This window comes from Anolis sagrei, chromosome 6 (genome assembly GCF_037176765.1).
Source record: "Anolis sagrei isolate rAnoSag1 chromosome 6, rAnoSag1.mat, whole genome shotgun sequence".
NCBI classification, from domain to species: Eukaryota; Metazoa; Chordata; class Lepidosauria; order Squamata; family Dactyloidae; genus Anolis; species Anolis sagrei.
Genome location: NC_090026.1, coordinates 16,207,528 through 16,223,968, shown reverse-complemented (window position 1 = coordinate 16,223,968; position 16,441 = coordinate 16,207,528). Strand labels below are relative to the sequence as shown.

The 16,441-nt window shown below is 43.9% G+C and overlaps 2 protein-coding genes across 2 annotated transcripts in view; one reads left to right on the top strand and one right to left on the bottom strand.

The window, feature by feature from the left end:
- Nucleotides 1-105: 105 nt before the first annotated feature.
- SEPTIN1 (septin 1) lies at nucleotides 106-8,845 on the bottom strand. The gene is made up of 11 exons (XM_060780227.2): nucleotides 8,780-8,845; nucleotides 8,530-8,620; nucleotides 6,975-7,061; nucleotides 6,746-6,869; nucleotides 6,298-6,432; nucleotides 5,147-5,264; nucleotides 3,978-4,079; nucleotides 3,765-3,864; nucleotides 3,522-3,687; nucleotides 2,051-2,135; nucleotides 106-199 (listed from the first exon to the last, which is right to left on the bottom strand). Exons 1-11 carry the CDS (start codon nucleotides 8,780-8,782, stop codon nucleotides 119-121), a joined length of 1,092 nt encoding a protein of 363 aa, XP_060636210.2. The 5' UTR covers nucleotides 8,783-8,845; the 3' UTR covers nucleotides 106-118.
- Nucleotides 8,846-11,348: 2,503 nt separating this feature from the next.
- Nucleotides 11,349-16,441, top strand: part of ITGAL (integrin subunit alpha L) — a 69,397-nt gene continuing 64,304 nt past the window's right edge. Inside the window, exon 1 of the mRNA XM_067469828.1 lies at nucleotides 11,349-11,577. Within this exon, the coding sequence (XP_067325929.1) occupies nucleotides 11,517-11,577 (61 nt within the window). The 5' untranslated portion in view covers nucleotides 11,349-11,516. The remainder of the gene's footprint in view (nucleotides 11,578-16,441) is intronic.

Genomic DNA, 16,441 nt, shown 5'->3' with positions numbered 1-16,441 from the left:
CTCAAAGGCAAAGAGTTCCCTTTGACACAGACGTTGCCAAAGCTCATGGACCTCCAGTTCTGGCCTTGCCAATCTCTCTGCTTGGATTTCCATGACAATATGAGAGCTGTGTTGTGTCTTAGAGGCTGTCGCTCTGCTCCCCCTGGCTCTGCAACATCTGCGCCTGCATTTTCTGTAGCATTTCCTGCATCCGACGGAGCTGAACAAAAGAAAGCAAGACATTTTGATATTGTGCCCACCTTGGTTGTAGACAGTTGCTTAATTGATTGCTGAGTGCTCCTGAAATAGCTTTCACTGCATTTACTCAGTGCACTGCTGAGTTAATGTAGTGAAATCCATCTCATCATGTTTTGCATCCCCACTAAAAAAACCAATTTCTTTAGTTTGTTTTCAAAACCAGGAGAGACTAGAAGCTCACTTCATTGTTTTGTTTTTAGAAAAAGCTGGAAATAAAATCATTTTCCTAGTGTGTATTACTTTGAAAACAGAATTGCCTCTTGCAAAATTTGAGTTCTTTTTTTCTGTTCTTTTTCTTTCTTTTTTTTTAGAAACAAAAAATACCACGAGCTGCAAAAATTGGCATAGGCTGCCATAGATGCAGGCAAAACGTCAGGAGAGAATGCTTCGAGAACGTGGCCATATAGCCCGAAAAACCTACAACAACCCAAATTATATCAAATTTCTGAAGGGGTTCCATGAATTCCTTATCTGCCACTTTATTTTCCCAGGCAGCCAGATTCCAGGAGACAATTTCCAGCCCTATTTGTTTTTTATCGAATCAACTGAAGTTTCTTGTGGATGACTGAAAATGCTCAGGGTTAGTCTTTTCATTAATTTCCCAGTTTTCCCTGTTCTCTCTAATGTTGGGCCTATGGTGGCGACCTCCCAAACTTCTGGGGGGGGGGGGGGCACATCCTTGTTTAGGACTGCTCAGATAAGCTAAATCCACTATATGCCTTCGATGTCCCAAGCATCCGATTTTATTTTCTTTCTGTAGCTGGATGTTATTTGGGTATGTAATGAGGTGGCGCAGTGGGTTAAACCAATGAGCTGCTAAGCTTGTTGACCGAAAGGTCGCAGGCTCGAATCCGGGAAGTGTCATGAGCTTCCGCTGTCAGCCCCAGCTTCTGCCAACCTAGCAGTTCGAAAACATGCAAATGTGAGTAGATCAATAGGTACCTCTCCGGCGGGAAGGTAACCGCTCCATGCAGTCATGCTGACCACATGACCTTGGAGGTGTCTATGGACAACGCCAGCTCTTCGGCTTAGAAATGGAGATGAGCACCACCCCCTAGAATTGGACACGACTGGACTTAATGTCAGGGGAAACATTAATGAGGTGTGGGGTGCCGTGACAGCAATGCCTCCAGCTCCTACCACTCCAGCTTCCATTTCTGAGTGTGCTTTCCCACATGTACTGTAAAGAAGATGATGGATGCTTGGGGTTTTTTTTGTTTGTTTGTTTTTTTGGTCATGTCAGTAGCAACTTGAGAAACTGCAAGTCGCTTCTGGTGTGAGAGAATTGGCCGTCTGCAAGGACGTTGCCCAGGGGACACCCAGATGTTCTGATGTTTTTCCATCTTTGTGGGAGGTTTCTCTCATGTCCCCACATGAGGAGCTGGAGCTGACAGAGGGAGCCCATCCACGCTCTCCCCGGATTCGAGCCTGCGACCTGTTGGGCTTCAGTCCTGCTGGCACAGGGGTTTAATCCACTGTGCCACCGGGGACTTGGGGTGCCAAGGCCTATTTTCATTTTGTGTCTGGTTTAGTTCAAGTAGTAGATCTTCATTGAGAGTATGTATCAAAGATTAGAATTTGCATCTCACCTTCGGATCTTGGAATGTTAGTTCTATGCAGCTTCTTTGAGGGTGAAAAACCCAGAAGACCTTCTATACCAGGCTTGGGTATATTTTGGTCCTCCACGTGTTTTGGACTGCCACAATTCCTACTGGCTGTTAGGAATTGTGGGAGTTGAAGTCGAAAACACCTGAAGGGCCAAAGTTTGCCCATGCCTGTTCTTTACACATCTATGCTCCCTTTTGCAGCTCACCTCTTCATCTTTCTCGCGAATCAGTTTCTCAGTGTCAGCCAAAGGCAGGAGTGGCATCTCTGTGGCACTTTGACGGGACAGTTTCCTAGGGAGACAAGAGGGAGCTTGTGATCCAGTCCAAAAGACTGAGCTATTCTTTTGTTAGTTTCATTGGATTGATGATGGGCTACCTGTCTGAACATATCTCCGTCTACATCCCACCTTGGAGTTTAAGAGGGCCCTGCTCTTGGCCCTGCCCCTCACAAACGTGTTTGGCAGGGACAAGGGACAGTGCCTTCTCGGTGGTGGCTCCCCACCTGTGGAATTCACTCCCCAGTGAAATAAGGTTATCTACATGTGGATGTGGGACCAGTCCTTCGGGTAATTATGCTGACAATGACAGTGGGAATAATGACAATCGCTATGGAAATTGACTATGGACAACCTTGATGGCGTCTCTAAGCACAGAATTCAGCTTAGACAAGGCCACCAAGTATATTATATTTATACAGATTTTAATCGAATTGACCTAATGTTTTAATTGTATGTAATTACTGGATTTTATTATATATATTTATTACGTGCTCATTGGAGACATCGAATTGCTGCCGGCTGGAAGCCACCCTGAATCCCCCCACCAGGGGGAGGGGTGTTGAGAAGGGCAAGGTACAAATACCTTAAATAAATAAATAAATAGGACTTTAGGGGGCTTGGGTTCTAATCCCCAGTCCAGGCAACCTAATCCCCAGTCCAGGCCATAGCGGAAGGCAAAGGCAAGCCCTCTTCAGAACAAATATTACTAAGACAACTCTGATGAATACACCTTAGGAGCAGCATAAGTTGGAAATGACTAGTTCTTCAACAGAATTAACTCCATCTCTGTATTGTCAAAGCCTTTCATGTCCAGAATTACTGGGTGATTGTGAGTTTTTCGGGCTGTATGGTCATGTTGCAGGAGCATTCTCTCCTGATGTTTCGCCTGCATCTATGGCAGGCATCCTCAGAGGTTGAGGGGTCTGTTGGAAACTAGGAAAATAGGGTTTATATATCTGTGGAATGTCCAGGGTGCTGGCAAAATGTCAGGAGATAATACTTCTGGAACATGATCATAAAACCCAAAAAACTCACAACAACCCAACTCCATCTCTATCCATCTCTTGATTAACTCTTTGGCCTCAGGCCCATAGCCAGGATTTTGATGGGGGGGGGGGCTGAGCTTGATTGGGGGGGGCTTAGTCTGAGTATCGTTTGTATCATTATCCCAATATCCCCATGCATATGGGATATATTGAGCATGGTGATCAGATCATGATATGAATAAATATAACAGTTTAAATAATGTACCAGTAAGGCCTTCTCGCGGACCACCCTGAGAATTTGGGGGGGGGGGGGGGGGGGCTGAACCTCCACAAGCCCCCCCCCCCCAGCTACATGCCTAGCCTCAGCCACTGATGCACTAATGCTTCTGCAGGGATCCTTGGGGATTGCTTACGCGCGGCTGCTGCGGTCCCGAACCCCAGTTCTGGTCAGGCTCTGGATACACTGTGCGCGGTAATTCTCATAATGAACCTCATGGGTGACATCCTTTAAATCCTGCATATGGGTTTGGATCAGCATATTTCGGAGCTTGAGGAAGTCGCAGTGAGCAGAATTTTCCACTAGAAGTGACAAAACAAAGTCATCAGTCGTTTCCTTCGGCACAGCATCCTTTACTGAATCTTATAATACACCTTACCTTCCACTGTTCCCCAGGTATATTGCCTTCCCCTGAATACTTTGTCCTTCAGCTCTCGGACCACCTGGTTAGACCCGATGACAGCAAAAGGGATGCTGTGCTGCAGGGAGGACACCAAATGGACTCGTAAGACTCAATGCCCCTTCTTCCCACACTGCTAAACATCCTTCCCACCCCATAGTGCATCTTAATTGCTCCCTGTTCCATTCTCACCTTCATCTCAGCATCCTGAGCTTTGAACTCTTCGTCCTCATCTGAGTCACATTCAGGGAACTCATAAATGCGGATGCCGTTTTCTTCTAACTCTTGCCGGATCTGGGCACCCAAAGGAAAGGAAAGGAAAGGAAAGAAATAACTAAGGGCCCTTCCGCACAGCCATATAACCCAGAATATCAAGGCAGATAATGCACAGCGTCTGCTTTGAACTGGATTATCTGAGTCTACACTGCTATATAATCCAGTTAAATGTGGGTTTTATACAGCTGTGTGAAAGGGGCTTAAAATAGCCGTGAAATGTAGTTGTGCAGGGGATGGGATCAAAAAGGAAAATATAGCCCCCAATATGGTATGATGAGTTTGATGAACTAGGGTTTCAGGAAATAAGGGTTTCCATCTCCACTCATTTGGGGAAACCCACTGGGCAACCTTGGGCAAATTTCACTCTTTCAGCCTCAGAGAAAGGCTAGAGAGATACTCTATCTAGTCAAGTAAAGCATGATAGGCTGCCTTGAGTTCCCTACGGGGTGAGAAGGGGGGGGTTATAAATGAAGTAAATAATTAAATAAGCCATCAGTCATTTGTCATTAGGGTCCCTAGGTAGCACAGTGGGTTAAACCGCTGAGCTGCTGAACATGCTGACCAAAAGGTCGGTGGTTCAAATCTGGGGAGTGGGGTGGGCTCCTGCTGTTAGTCCCAGTTTCTGCCAACCTAGCCGTTTTAAAACCGCTCTGGCGGGAAGGTGACAGCATTCCATGCAGTCATGCTGGCCACATGACCTTGGAGGTGTCTATGGACAATGCTGCCTCTTCGGTTTAGAAATGGAGATGAGTACCAACCCCCAAAGTCAAACATGACTAAACTTAATATCATGGGGAAACCTTTACCTATTATTTAATTTCACATTGACTAGAAAGCACATATCAGTGAAAAGGCACCAGAGATAAATGTTTTGTCAAAAGTTTACCATTAAAGGCGGAGTTTCTCATTGTAGACCCCTTCAGATATTTTGGACTTAAGCTCTCAGAATCCATAACTGCTGGCCCTGTTGCTCTTGAAGTCCAAAACATTCAGGAAGCCACTGCAGTAAGTTACCGGTTTCGGGAAGGTGGGTTCCCATCAGGGGAGGTCTGTGGGCCTCCAACACCTCCTTCCGTTAACCTCACCTTCTCCTTCATATGCTGCACTTCTGTTGGAGTCAGGCTGTCCGCTTTTCCGATCACTGGCACGATATTGACTTTGTCATGGATGGCTTGAAGGAAAGCAATGTCTAGGGGACGAAGACTGACAGAAAAGGAGTGGAAATCAGAGACATAACATCTGCTTTTAAACCATCTAGGAAACCTACTTCTTACTCATCTTTCCCCAAGTTTGTATTGGAATTAAGATTTGTCTGCCCACTTTTTGCATTAAGTTGAGATGATGTTTGGACACGTTGACATGCTTTCCTAATCCTTAATTTGTTCCAAATTAGCAGGGAGCTTCCAAAATTGAAGTCCACCAACAGCTTCATTTATGCCACATCCCTAGGCTGGATGTTGCTGTTGTTCATTCGTTCAGTCGTTTCCGACTCTTCGTGACCTCATAGACCAGCCCACGCTAGAGCTCCCTGTCAGCCGTCACCACCCCCAGCTCCTTCAAGGTCAATCCAGTCACTTCAAGGCTGGATAATCAGCAGCAAAGGCATTTTGCACATGCTCAGTAATACTTTTATCCTCATTTGAACTGTCCCAATGTTGAACTAAATGCTGAATATAAATGCTATGTCAGGTCTGCTCAAATTTGTTTGAGCATACAAGGAATCAGTGTGTGTGTGTGTGTGTGTGTTAACTGTAAAATAAGATGTATGAAGCTGATTGGTCGGGCAATACTTGGAGAGCAGGCTGAGCCTGGGACTTTTGGATACTGTTACATTTTTGTTCAGGCTTGAGCTATGCAAGTGCTCAGAGAGAGAAGAAGAGAGAAGAAGAGAGATACAGAGTTTGGAGTGTGCTCACACTTCATGAGCTGCTGAAGGAGTTTATCCACATGGACAAAGAAATACCATTTTAAATCTCTCATAAAAGGACATTATGTGAGTTGATGCAACTAATCACATTGTACATATATTGTTCTGAACTTTGAAAAACAAACTACTTGTTCTTTACTGTTCATCTGTGTGGCATATTTTCTTTCTCTGGCAAGGCAGTGTGTGGTCGAACATGAACTACACGTGGTGTATTTTACATTACGCCACAAAATTAAACCCATGTTATCGTTCATTTGGAGAGCTACGGGCCATTCAGGAAATATGTACTATTGCTTGTAGATATCCTACCCATGTCCAAAAGGTGATAAGACATATAGACAGCAATGGACACGCCCGTCCTGAATGTTCTTACGGTCCAAGCCACTCTCATCACGAAAATACTGCTCAAACTGGCAATCGATGTAATGGCCAATTGGCTTCCAGCTGAAAAAGAAAAAAGGGGATTGAAATTGGGAGAAAGCTTCCAAACCCTTATCAAAATAAATAAAAAAGTTCAATACAATGGACCCTTAGTATTTCCTGGTATTTTGGGTCCAGGATTTGACATAGATATCAAACTCAGTGACTGCTCAACTCCCATAACATATAATAAAAATGATAACAGTAATTCAGGAAGAAACATGAGCAAACTATAAGTCCAGATAAGAATTGCATATTCAAAATCTAGAATCTTGAATGTTTCTTTTTATTCCCACAAGCTAAAGAGGCACAACCACATACCCAGAGCCCCCCTTACCACTCAGTATTGTCCACTGCGTCCCCAAATCCTGGAGTATCAATCACTGTCAGTTTAACTTTCACTCCTTTCTCTTCAATATCGATGGCATGCTTGACAATTTCCATAGTCTGGGGAATCCTCTCTGAGAAATCAGGAAGATGGGGAGACATTAATCAGGATTAGAGTCTCCCAATCAGGTTCCCTCTCTTTGTCTCACACCATGACAACTGTCAATCACTCGACTCACCTTGCGCATCTGGAAGCACACGATCTTTATACAGATCTGTCAAGAAGAGGCTGTTGATAAGAGTAGATTTTCCAAGTCCTGATTCTCCTGCAAAAATGAATGAGAGTGCAGTCAGCTCTCCACATCCACTGAGGTTAGTGGCACAGGAGGGTCAACTATTTTGATCCTAGAGCAGTGTTTCTCAACCTTCTTAATGCTGCGACCCCTTAATACAGTTCCTCATGTTGTGGTGACCCCCAACCATAAAATTTCTTTCATTGCTGCTTCATAACTGTAATTTTGCTACTATTATGAATTGTAATGTAAATATCTGATATGCAGGATCTATTTTAATTCACGGGACCAAATTTGGCATCAAATACCCAATATACCCAAATTCGAATACTTGTGGGTTTGGGGCAGGGGGATTGGTTTTGTCCTTAGGGAGCTGTAGTTGCTGGGATTTATAGTTCTTCTACAATCAAAGAGCATTCCGAACTCCACCAACGATGGAATTGAACCAAACTTGGAACACAGAACTCCCATGACCAACAGAAAATACTGGAAGGGTTTGGTGGGCAGTGACCTAGAGTTTTGAAGTTGTAGTTCACTTACATCTAGAGAGCACTGTGGACTCAAACAATGATAGATCTGGACCAAACGAATACTCAATATGCCAAAATGTGAATATTGGTGGTTTGGGGAAAATAGACATTGATATTTGGAAGTTGTAGTTGCTGAGATTTATAGTTCACCTACAATCAAAAAACATTCTGAACCACACCAACAACAGAATTGGGCCAAACTTCCCACAGAATCCCCAAGACCAACAGAAAATACTGTGTTTTCTGACACCTCCTTGTGACCCCCCCCCCCTCCCCCAGAGGTCTCAACCCCCGGGTTGAAAAAAACTGGTTGAAGCATTTTATACCTTGTTCTTGAGAGACGGAAAGTCTCAGATTTAGGTAACATATTTTTAAAATGGGACAGTCCTCCAATTACACAAATAATTGGATCTCACTTTAACAGATTCCCCTCAAAAATATGTATTTTGGGCTGTAAGCCCTTTATAAAGACACAAGTGTGTGCATCATGTTATTCATAAAAGTGGAGAGCCCTAATTTTGCAAAACAAAAACAAAAACAAATGACCAATTTAACTGAAATCAGTACTCTCCTATTTGGTCTTCAGGTTGGAGGAAACTTGTTCACAGCTTGTTCTTGACTGCCAACACTTCATGTTGGGAATTTATATTGTCCCTGGGTTGTTGTAGGTTTGTTGGGCTATATGGCCATGTTCTAGAAGCATTCTCTCCTGACATTTCACCTGCATCTATGGCAGGCATTCTCAGAGGTTGTGAAGTCTCACAACCTCTGAGGATGCCTGCCATCGAGGCAGGCGAAACGCCGGGAGAGAATGTTTCTAGAACATGGCCATATAGCCCAACAAACTTACAACAACCCATTGATTCCAACCATGAAAGCCTTCGACAATACAATCTATTGTCCCTTAATGCTAGTTTGGAAATTTGGCAACGCTTGCTAGGATGGAGAAAGTTATTGTTTCATATCCTTACCTGCCACCATCAGCGTGAAGTCAAAACCCTTCTTCACAGACTTTCTGTGGACTTGGGTGGGCAGGGTGGCAAAGCCAACATAATCCTTGTCCTAAAATACAAAGAAAGAGTGGCATCAGAGAACATTTTTCTGTTGGGAGATTGCTGGGCTATTTTCAGGGATGCCAACCAAGTAGAGGGAACTAAATAGAAATAAAGCCCCCCACCCAAAAAGAGAGTGGTAGGTGGAGATTGTTTTCTGGATTCTTACCATGATTGGCCTCTTGGTTGGATTGGAGAAATGCTTCAAGGAGGCCTATGCACCTTCTCGCTGACATCCCCTTCCTGTCGTGGTGAAACAGGAAGCCAATTCCGCGCTTGTTATCACGGCATCTTGATCTCCCATTGGCTGACCCGCTTTCATTTCCCTGCTCTGCTTTCCACCTGTGGTTGGTTGGTTGTTGCAGAATCTCATGAAATGTCACCCAGTTTTCAAGTGGTTTGGTGCCTGCATGGCTATCCCTTTTCCTTACTCAGATTCTCTCTTAACAAATACGTTAAGTGTAACGGTGGTGCAGTGGGTTAAACCCCTGTGCCAACAGGACTGAAGACCGATAGGTCACAGGTTCGAATCCGGGGAGAGCGCGGATGAGCTCCCTCTATCAGCTCCAGCTCCTCATGCGGGGACATGAGAGAAGCTTCCCACAAGGATGATAAAACATCAAAACACCTGGGTGTCCCCTAGGCAACGTCCTTGCAGACTGCCAATTCTCTCACACCAGAAGCAACTTGCAGTTTCTCAAGTTGCTCCTGACATGACAAAAAAAGTGTAACTTATCTTGATGTTGATCTACCTTTGTGCAGTTTTGCCAATGGGAGCAGATTTGGGCTTCCATGAAAGATCTGTATAGGGTTCGTTGCTTTGCATTGTATGAGATAGAAAGAGGCAATTTGGGAATTGTTGCCTTCATCTGCCCAAATTATTTGGCTAGATTTGGGAAACATGAATTTAGGATAGAAGTGGCCACTTTTTCCTACCGTTCCCCAAGAAGCCAAAGATCTTGGTTCTGCTCTATTGGATAGAAACACATGTTTACTTGACAGTCTTTCAAATAGTCATACTGGACAGCTGACAGAGTTGAAACTGAGAAGGTTCTTGTCCCTTTAATAAAGTGTTTCTCTTCTTGGGGGTCAGGATCCCTGTGTGGGTTGCGAGGGGTTTTCAGAGGAGTCGCCAAAGACCATAACAAAACATATATTTCTGATGGTCTTAGGAACTCCTTTGGCAGAGAATGATGAATATCTCTCTGCCTGTCCTTCTCTACCTTTTTGGAAACAGATGGCGAATCCTCCCACCAAATGTCCTCCTCTGCAACATCTGAGGTCTCACAACCTCTGCGGATGCCTGCCATAGATGCAGGCGAAACATCAGGAGAGAATGCTTCTAGAGCATGACCATACAGGCCTAAAATCCTACAACAGTGATTCCAACCATGAAAGCCTTCGACAATACAGAATGTATTGCGGGAGAGGGGAGAGGGGAGGGGAGAGCAGGTGTGCTCAGCGTACGGCAGCACGCGAGGGAGAGTATGCGAGGCTGGAGGGAGGCTTACGCTAACAAGTCTCTTCAAGGCATGGGTGTTCTGTGTGGGAAATTTGGCCCAATTTTATTGTTGGTGGGGTTCAGAATGCAGTTTGGGTGTAGGTGAATTATAAATACCAGCAACTGCAACTCTCAAATGTCAAGGTCTGTTTTCCCCAAACTCCACATTTGGGCATATGGAGTATTCTTGCCAAGTTTGGTCCAGATCCATCATTGTTTAAATCCACAGTGCTCTCTGGATGTAGGTGAACTACAACTCCAAAACTCAAGGTCAATGTCCACCAAATCATTCCAGTATTTTCTGTTGGTCATGGGAGTTCTGTGTGCCAAGTTTGGTGGAGTTCAGAAGGCTCTTTGATTGTAGGTTAACTATAAATCCCAGCAACTACAACTTCCAAATGACAAAATCAACCCCTCCCCCCGCCCAATTTGGGCGTATTGAGTATTTGTGCCAAATTTGGTCCAATGAATGAAAATACATCCTGCATATCAGATATTTACATTACAAATCATAACAGTAGCAAAATTACAGTTAAGAAGTAGCAATGAAAATAATTTTATGGTTGGGGCGTCACCGCAACATGAGGAACTGTATTAAAGGGTTGCGGCATTAATAACTTTAATATATAATAATTTATTTTTTGTACCACGTCTCCATCTCCCTGAAGGGACTTGGGGTGGCTTACCTTTATTATTCTATTATTATTATTATTATTATTATTATTATTATTATTATTATTATTCTCACTACCTCTGAGGATGCTTGCCATAGATGCAGGCGAAACGTCAGGAGAAAATGCCTCTAGAACATGGCCATATAGCCTGGAAAAACCTACAACAACCCAGTGATTCCGGCCATGAAAGCCTTCGACAATATATTCTTTATTTATTTACTATATTTTCATATCGCCTTTCTCAAGGCGGTTTACAGATGGCATGGGGACAATCCCGAGATTCAACATAGGAACAGTGATCTAAATGAATGAAATGTTATGCCTGGTGTGAGTCTGTCCCTCCATGCCCTGGTTGGCCTTATTAGACAATACTTTTTGCCTAATCATAGCGAAAGCTCCATGTGTAATGATCAGATGCCAACGTCTTCCTCTGTCTTGGGGACTTTGTTGATGTAACGTGGTTCCTCATTGCTCGGGGGGCCACCAGATGCGTGTTCGAGTCTTTCGCCACCCACTTTGTCAGTACAGGAAGAAAGATGTTCTGCAGCTTTGCTTTTCTCCTCCTCCCTACATGTTACCCCTCCCTTCTAAACCAGGCAAAAGAGAGAAAGTCACAATTTTGAAATTCGGAAGCAAGGCTCAGTCCTCCTTCCACTCTCCCCTACGCTCCTTTCTGTTCCACCTCTTGCCCTCCAGAAAGTTAGACTCTGAAGCTTTTGTGCCACTCCACCATGACTGGTCCACCATCACCATGGCATATTTGGATATTGATGATTGGATTAGCACTTCAAGGTAAGTCCATTTGCATGCGCCAAAATTCTTAGTTTATTAGAATCGTAGAGTTGGAAGAGAGACCACAAGGGCCATCCAGTCTGCCATGAAAGAAGATACAATCAAAGCATGCCCGACACTCTGGGCACCACAATTGAAGGGAGATCTTGACAAGCTGGAATGTGTCCAGAGGAGGGCAACTAAAATGGTCAAGGGTCTGGAAAACAAGCCCTATGAGGAGCGGCTTAAAGAGCTGGGCACGTTTAGCTTGAAGAAGAGAAGGCTGAGAGGAGACATGATAGCCATGTATAAGTATGTGAGGGGAAGTCATAGGAAGGAGGGAGCAAGCTTGTTTTCTGCTGCCCTGGAGACTAGGATGCAGAACAATGGCTTCAAACTACAAGAAAGGAGATTCCATCTGAACATTAGGAAGAACTTCCTGACTGTGAGAGACGTTCAGCAATGGAACTCTCTGCCCCGGATTGTGGTGGAGACTCCTTCTTTGGAAGCTTTTAAACAGTGGCTGAATGGCCATCTGTCAGGAGTGCTTTGAATGTAATTTTCCTGCTTCTTGGCAGAATGGGGTTGGACTGGATGGCCCATGAGGTCTCTTCCAACTCAATGATTCTATGACAGGCTCTGCTTACAAACCTGCAGGAATGGAGACTCCTTCTGGACTTCAAGGCAACATATTCCATTCCCAAACAGTTCAGAGTCAGGAATGTATTCCTAATATTGAGGTGGAATATCTTTTCCTGCAATTATTTGCTTGTTTGTTGTATTCATATCCTACTTTTCGTCCAATTTGCTCACGATGGCTATATACATTTTTATCTTCATATAGATACATATGAGATAAATGAGGCTAAGAGAGACATTACTGGAGGGTTGCTCAGGCTGGGTTTGCACTCCCATAGAATGCAGTTTGGAACTGTATTATATGGTCAGTATAGACCAGGCATGAGCAAACATTGTCCGTCTGGGTGTTTTGGACTGCAACTCCTACCATTCCTAACAGCCTCAGGCTTAAGCGGCTGAGGGGGAAAAGGAAAGGGCCTGAGGCTGTTAGGAATGGTGGGAGTTGCAGTCCAAAGTGGAGTTGTCTGATCTGCTCCACAGTCACAGTTATATGGCTGAGTGGAAACATAGAACTAGTTCCTAAGTATTGTTTCTAATTGGTGCTTCTGGTGTGAAAGAATTGGCTGTCTGCAAGGACGTTGTCCAGGGGACGCCCGGATGTTTTACCATCATATGGGAGGCTTCTCAAATGTTCCCACATGAGGAGCTGGAGCTGACAGATGGGAGCTCACCCCGCTCCCTGGATTCAAACCGCCGACCTTTTGGTCAATGGTCCCGCTGGCACAAGGGTTTAACGCTTGCAATTTCTCAACTCACTCCTGACATGGCAAAAAAAATCAAATCCCTAATTGTTGAACATTTCTTAAATGGGTTGTTGTAGGTTTTTCGGGCTATATGGCCATGTTCTAGAAGCATTCTCTCCAGACGTTTTGCCTGCATCTATGGCAAGCATCCTCAGAGATTGTGAGGATACCTCAGAGGTTGTGTAGACCTCACAACCTCTGAAGATGCTTGCCATAAATGTAGGCGAAACGTCAGGAGAGAATGCTTCTAGATTTGGCCATATAGCTCAAAAAACCTACAACAACGCAGTGATTCCAGCCATGACAAGAAAGAAATTCTGCTGTCTATCTATTGTATCAGGGAATGGTGAGCAAGTTGGAGTTTTGGAGCCAGTCATGTCTGGAAAACGTGCAATTAGGAAAGTGCAAGTAGTAACTGGGTGAAGGATTCAGGGAGAGTTGTGGTTACAGAAAAGAACGTCTATGGGAATGGTTGGTCTTTTTTTACAATATTATCCCATTTATTCTGGATTTTGTTTGTTATTTTGTTATTTGTTTGGTTTTTTTGACAAAACAAAATCGACTTTCAATAAGTAAAATAAAAGCTCTGCGGGGTGAGCACATGTGCATCCAAAAGTCCCACGTTTGATCCTTGACCTCTGTCATTAGATCTGGAAAAAACCCTTGTATGTAACCTTTAACTGCTCTTTCAAGTCAAAGTCAGAACCATTGACTCATATAAAGCAGTTTCCTATATTTGGCTTTCTACCCACAGAATTGTGTCAGCAAATTTACTCGAGACACACACATTTTGCCATTATTTGCACGCCCTCAATTGCTCCATTGGCAATTTTACTTCCGAGTTAATGTAGATGCTTGATATTTTGGGGTCTCCTTTGTGAAGGTGAAGCAGAATAGAAAAGATATATTTAGGTATGGAAAACCTGGGATGTTAATTTATTCATTCAAAATCCAAGTTGACTTCACAATATTTCTGCAAGAGCCAAGTTGACTAATAGATATAATAGCATGTATCCATATAAACTTGTCCACCCCCCACCCACCCCCACCTCCGAGCATATTGCATTGAGAAATGCTATTTTTGATACATTTTCTGCAATTTTTTCAATGCAACTTGAAAAGAAAACCTGAGCTGAGGTTGTTGTAGGTTTCTCAGGCTATATGGCCATGTCCTAGAAGCATTCTCTCCTGACGTTTCACCTGCATCTATGGCAGGCATCTCTCAACCTCTGAAGATGCCTGCCATAGATGCAGGTGAAACATCAGGAGAGAATGCTTCTAGAACATGGCCATACAGCCCAAAAAACCCTACAACAACCCCAACATATTTCTGATGCTCTTATTTATTTATTTATTTATTTACTCTACGGAAAGCATCCTCAGAGGTTATGAGGACCTGCGTTCAATTGTGTGGCTAAAATGTTAAATATCCACCACTAAATAACTACAGATATGTCATTTGATGAGAAAAAATGAATTAAAGCCTCTATATTTATATATTTATCATATATATATAATATTGAATCCAGACAAGACAGAGGTACTCCTGGTCAGTCGTAACGCCGAACAGGGCATAAGGTTACAGCCTGTGTTGGATGGGGTTACACTCCCCCTGAAGATGCAGGTTCGCAGCTTGGGAGTGATCCTGGATTCATCGCTGAGCTTGGAACCCCAGGTTTCGGCGGTGACCAAGGGAGCATTTGCAAGGTTAAAACTTGGGAAGTCTGACTTGGCCATGGTAGTCCACACTCTGGTTACATCCCGAATAGACTACTGCAATGCTCTTTACGTGGGGCTGCCTTTGAAGACCTCTCAGAAGCTTTAACTAGTCCATCGGTCGGCAGCCAGGCTGCTCTGATGCTGAGAGAGGGTGACTTAAAGGTTCTGTGGCTGAGCAGGGATTTGAACCTAGGTCCAGAGCCAACACTCAAAACACTACATAAGCCCAATTATTCATGAGGTTCATAGAATCTTAGAGTTGGAAGAAACTCCCAAGGGCCATACAGTCCAATCCCATTCTGCCATGCAGGAACACATAATCAAAACCCTCCTGACGGCCATCTAGCATTTACTTAAGCTCCAGAAAAGGAGACTCTGCCACATTCTGAGGTTCATCTGTACACAGCCTTTCCTTCAAGGAACTCAAAGGGCAGTTTCATAGTTCAATGGGGATGTGAGCCTAGATATCCCAAGTTCCTATGCCACACAAAGTACTACATCACACCCACTCTCAGAAGGTAGGTGAAGTTCTTTGAGGGGAGTGAAAAGAGATGTTTTAGACTGCTTATGAGCCTAGATATCTCAAGTCGCTATGCCACACAAAGTACTACATCACAACCACTTTCAGGCGGTGGATTAAGCTTTTTTGAGGAGTGAAAAGGGTTGTTTTATATTGGGTACAGTTAGTAAGAGATATAACTTATTAGCTGTTCCCACCACGCGTTGCTGTGGCCAACCTTCCCTCCCTCTTTCTCTCTCTTTCTCTTCTTCCTTCCTTCCCTTTTTTCTTTCCTTCTCTCTCTCTCTCCTTCCTTCCTTCCTTCCTTCCTTCTTTCTCTTCCTCTTCCCTTCCTTCTCCCCCTTTTCTTTCCCTGCCCCTTTCTCCCCTTTCTTCCTTTTCTACCTATTCTTGGATTGCAACTCCCAGCAGTCCTCTTGATCAATCTATCTACCTACCAATCTCTATCTAATCTATCTATCTGGAGGATTGCTGGGAGTTGCAGTCCAGAAATAGGAAATTGTAAATATGCAGGGATTGGGGTGCTCTCAAAGAAATCCAAGGAGAAGAAAGCTTGCATCTTGGAAGCAGTGCATTTGGATCATCCTCCTTTCCTAAAAAGCCTAGTCTAGGGATTTCTGGGAGCTGCAGTCCAGAAGAGAGTGTGGATATGCTATTGTGTGTTTTGTTTGCCAGGGGGAGTCATTTTGTGCATGCACTGTAGCGTCTTTTTACTTTTTTGACTTTTTAAGTACCTTCCACTGTGTTTTTTTTAGTGTTTTTAGGAGTGATAGTCACTCGTTGCCCTGACAGGTCTATTGTGTCCAAATTTGGTGTCAATTCGTTCATTGGGTTTTGAGTTATGTTAATCCCACAAACGAACATTACATTTTTATTTTTATACTAGCCGTCCCCTGCCACGCGTTGCTGTGGCCCACATGTGAGTTTTGTGTGGAAGTTTTGGCCCAATTCTATCGTTGGTAGGGTTCAGAATGCTCTGTAATTGTAGGTGAACTATAAATCCCAGCAACTACAACTACCAAATGTCAAGATTCTATTTTCCCCAAACTCCACCAGTATTCACTTTTGGGCATATTGAGTATTCGTGTAGAGTTTGGTCCAGATCCATCATTGTTTGAGTCCACAGTGATCTCTGGATGTAGGTGAACTACAACTCCAAAACCAAAGGACACCCTTCCAGTATTTTCTGTTGATTGTGGGAGAACTGTGTGCCAAGTTTGGTTCAATTCCATCATTGGTGAGGTTCAGAATGCTCTTTGATTGT

Bases quoted from the DNA above. Each gene is read 5' to 3' on its own strand.
- SEPTIN1 (XM_060780227.2), bottom strand. The intron at 6,870-6,974 runs GTGAGTCGAGTG...CTGATTTCTCAG, and splicing joins TGTGCTTCCAGATGCGCAAG to AGAGGATTCCCCAGACTATG. The intron at 3,865-3,977 runs GTGAGAATGGAA...TCCTCCCTGCAG, and splicing joins CTCAGGATGCTGAGATGAAG to CACAGCATCCCTTTTGCTGT.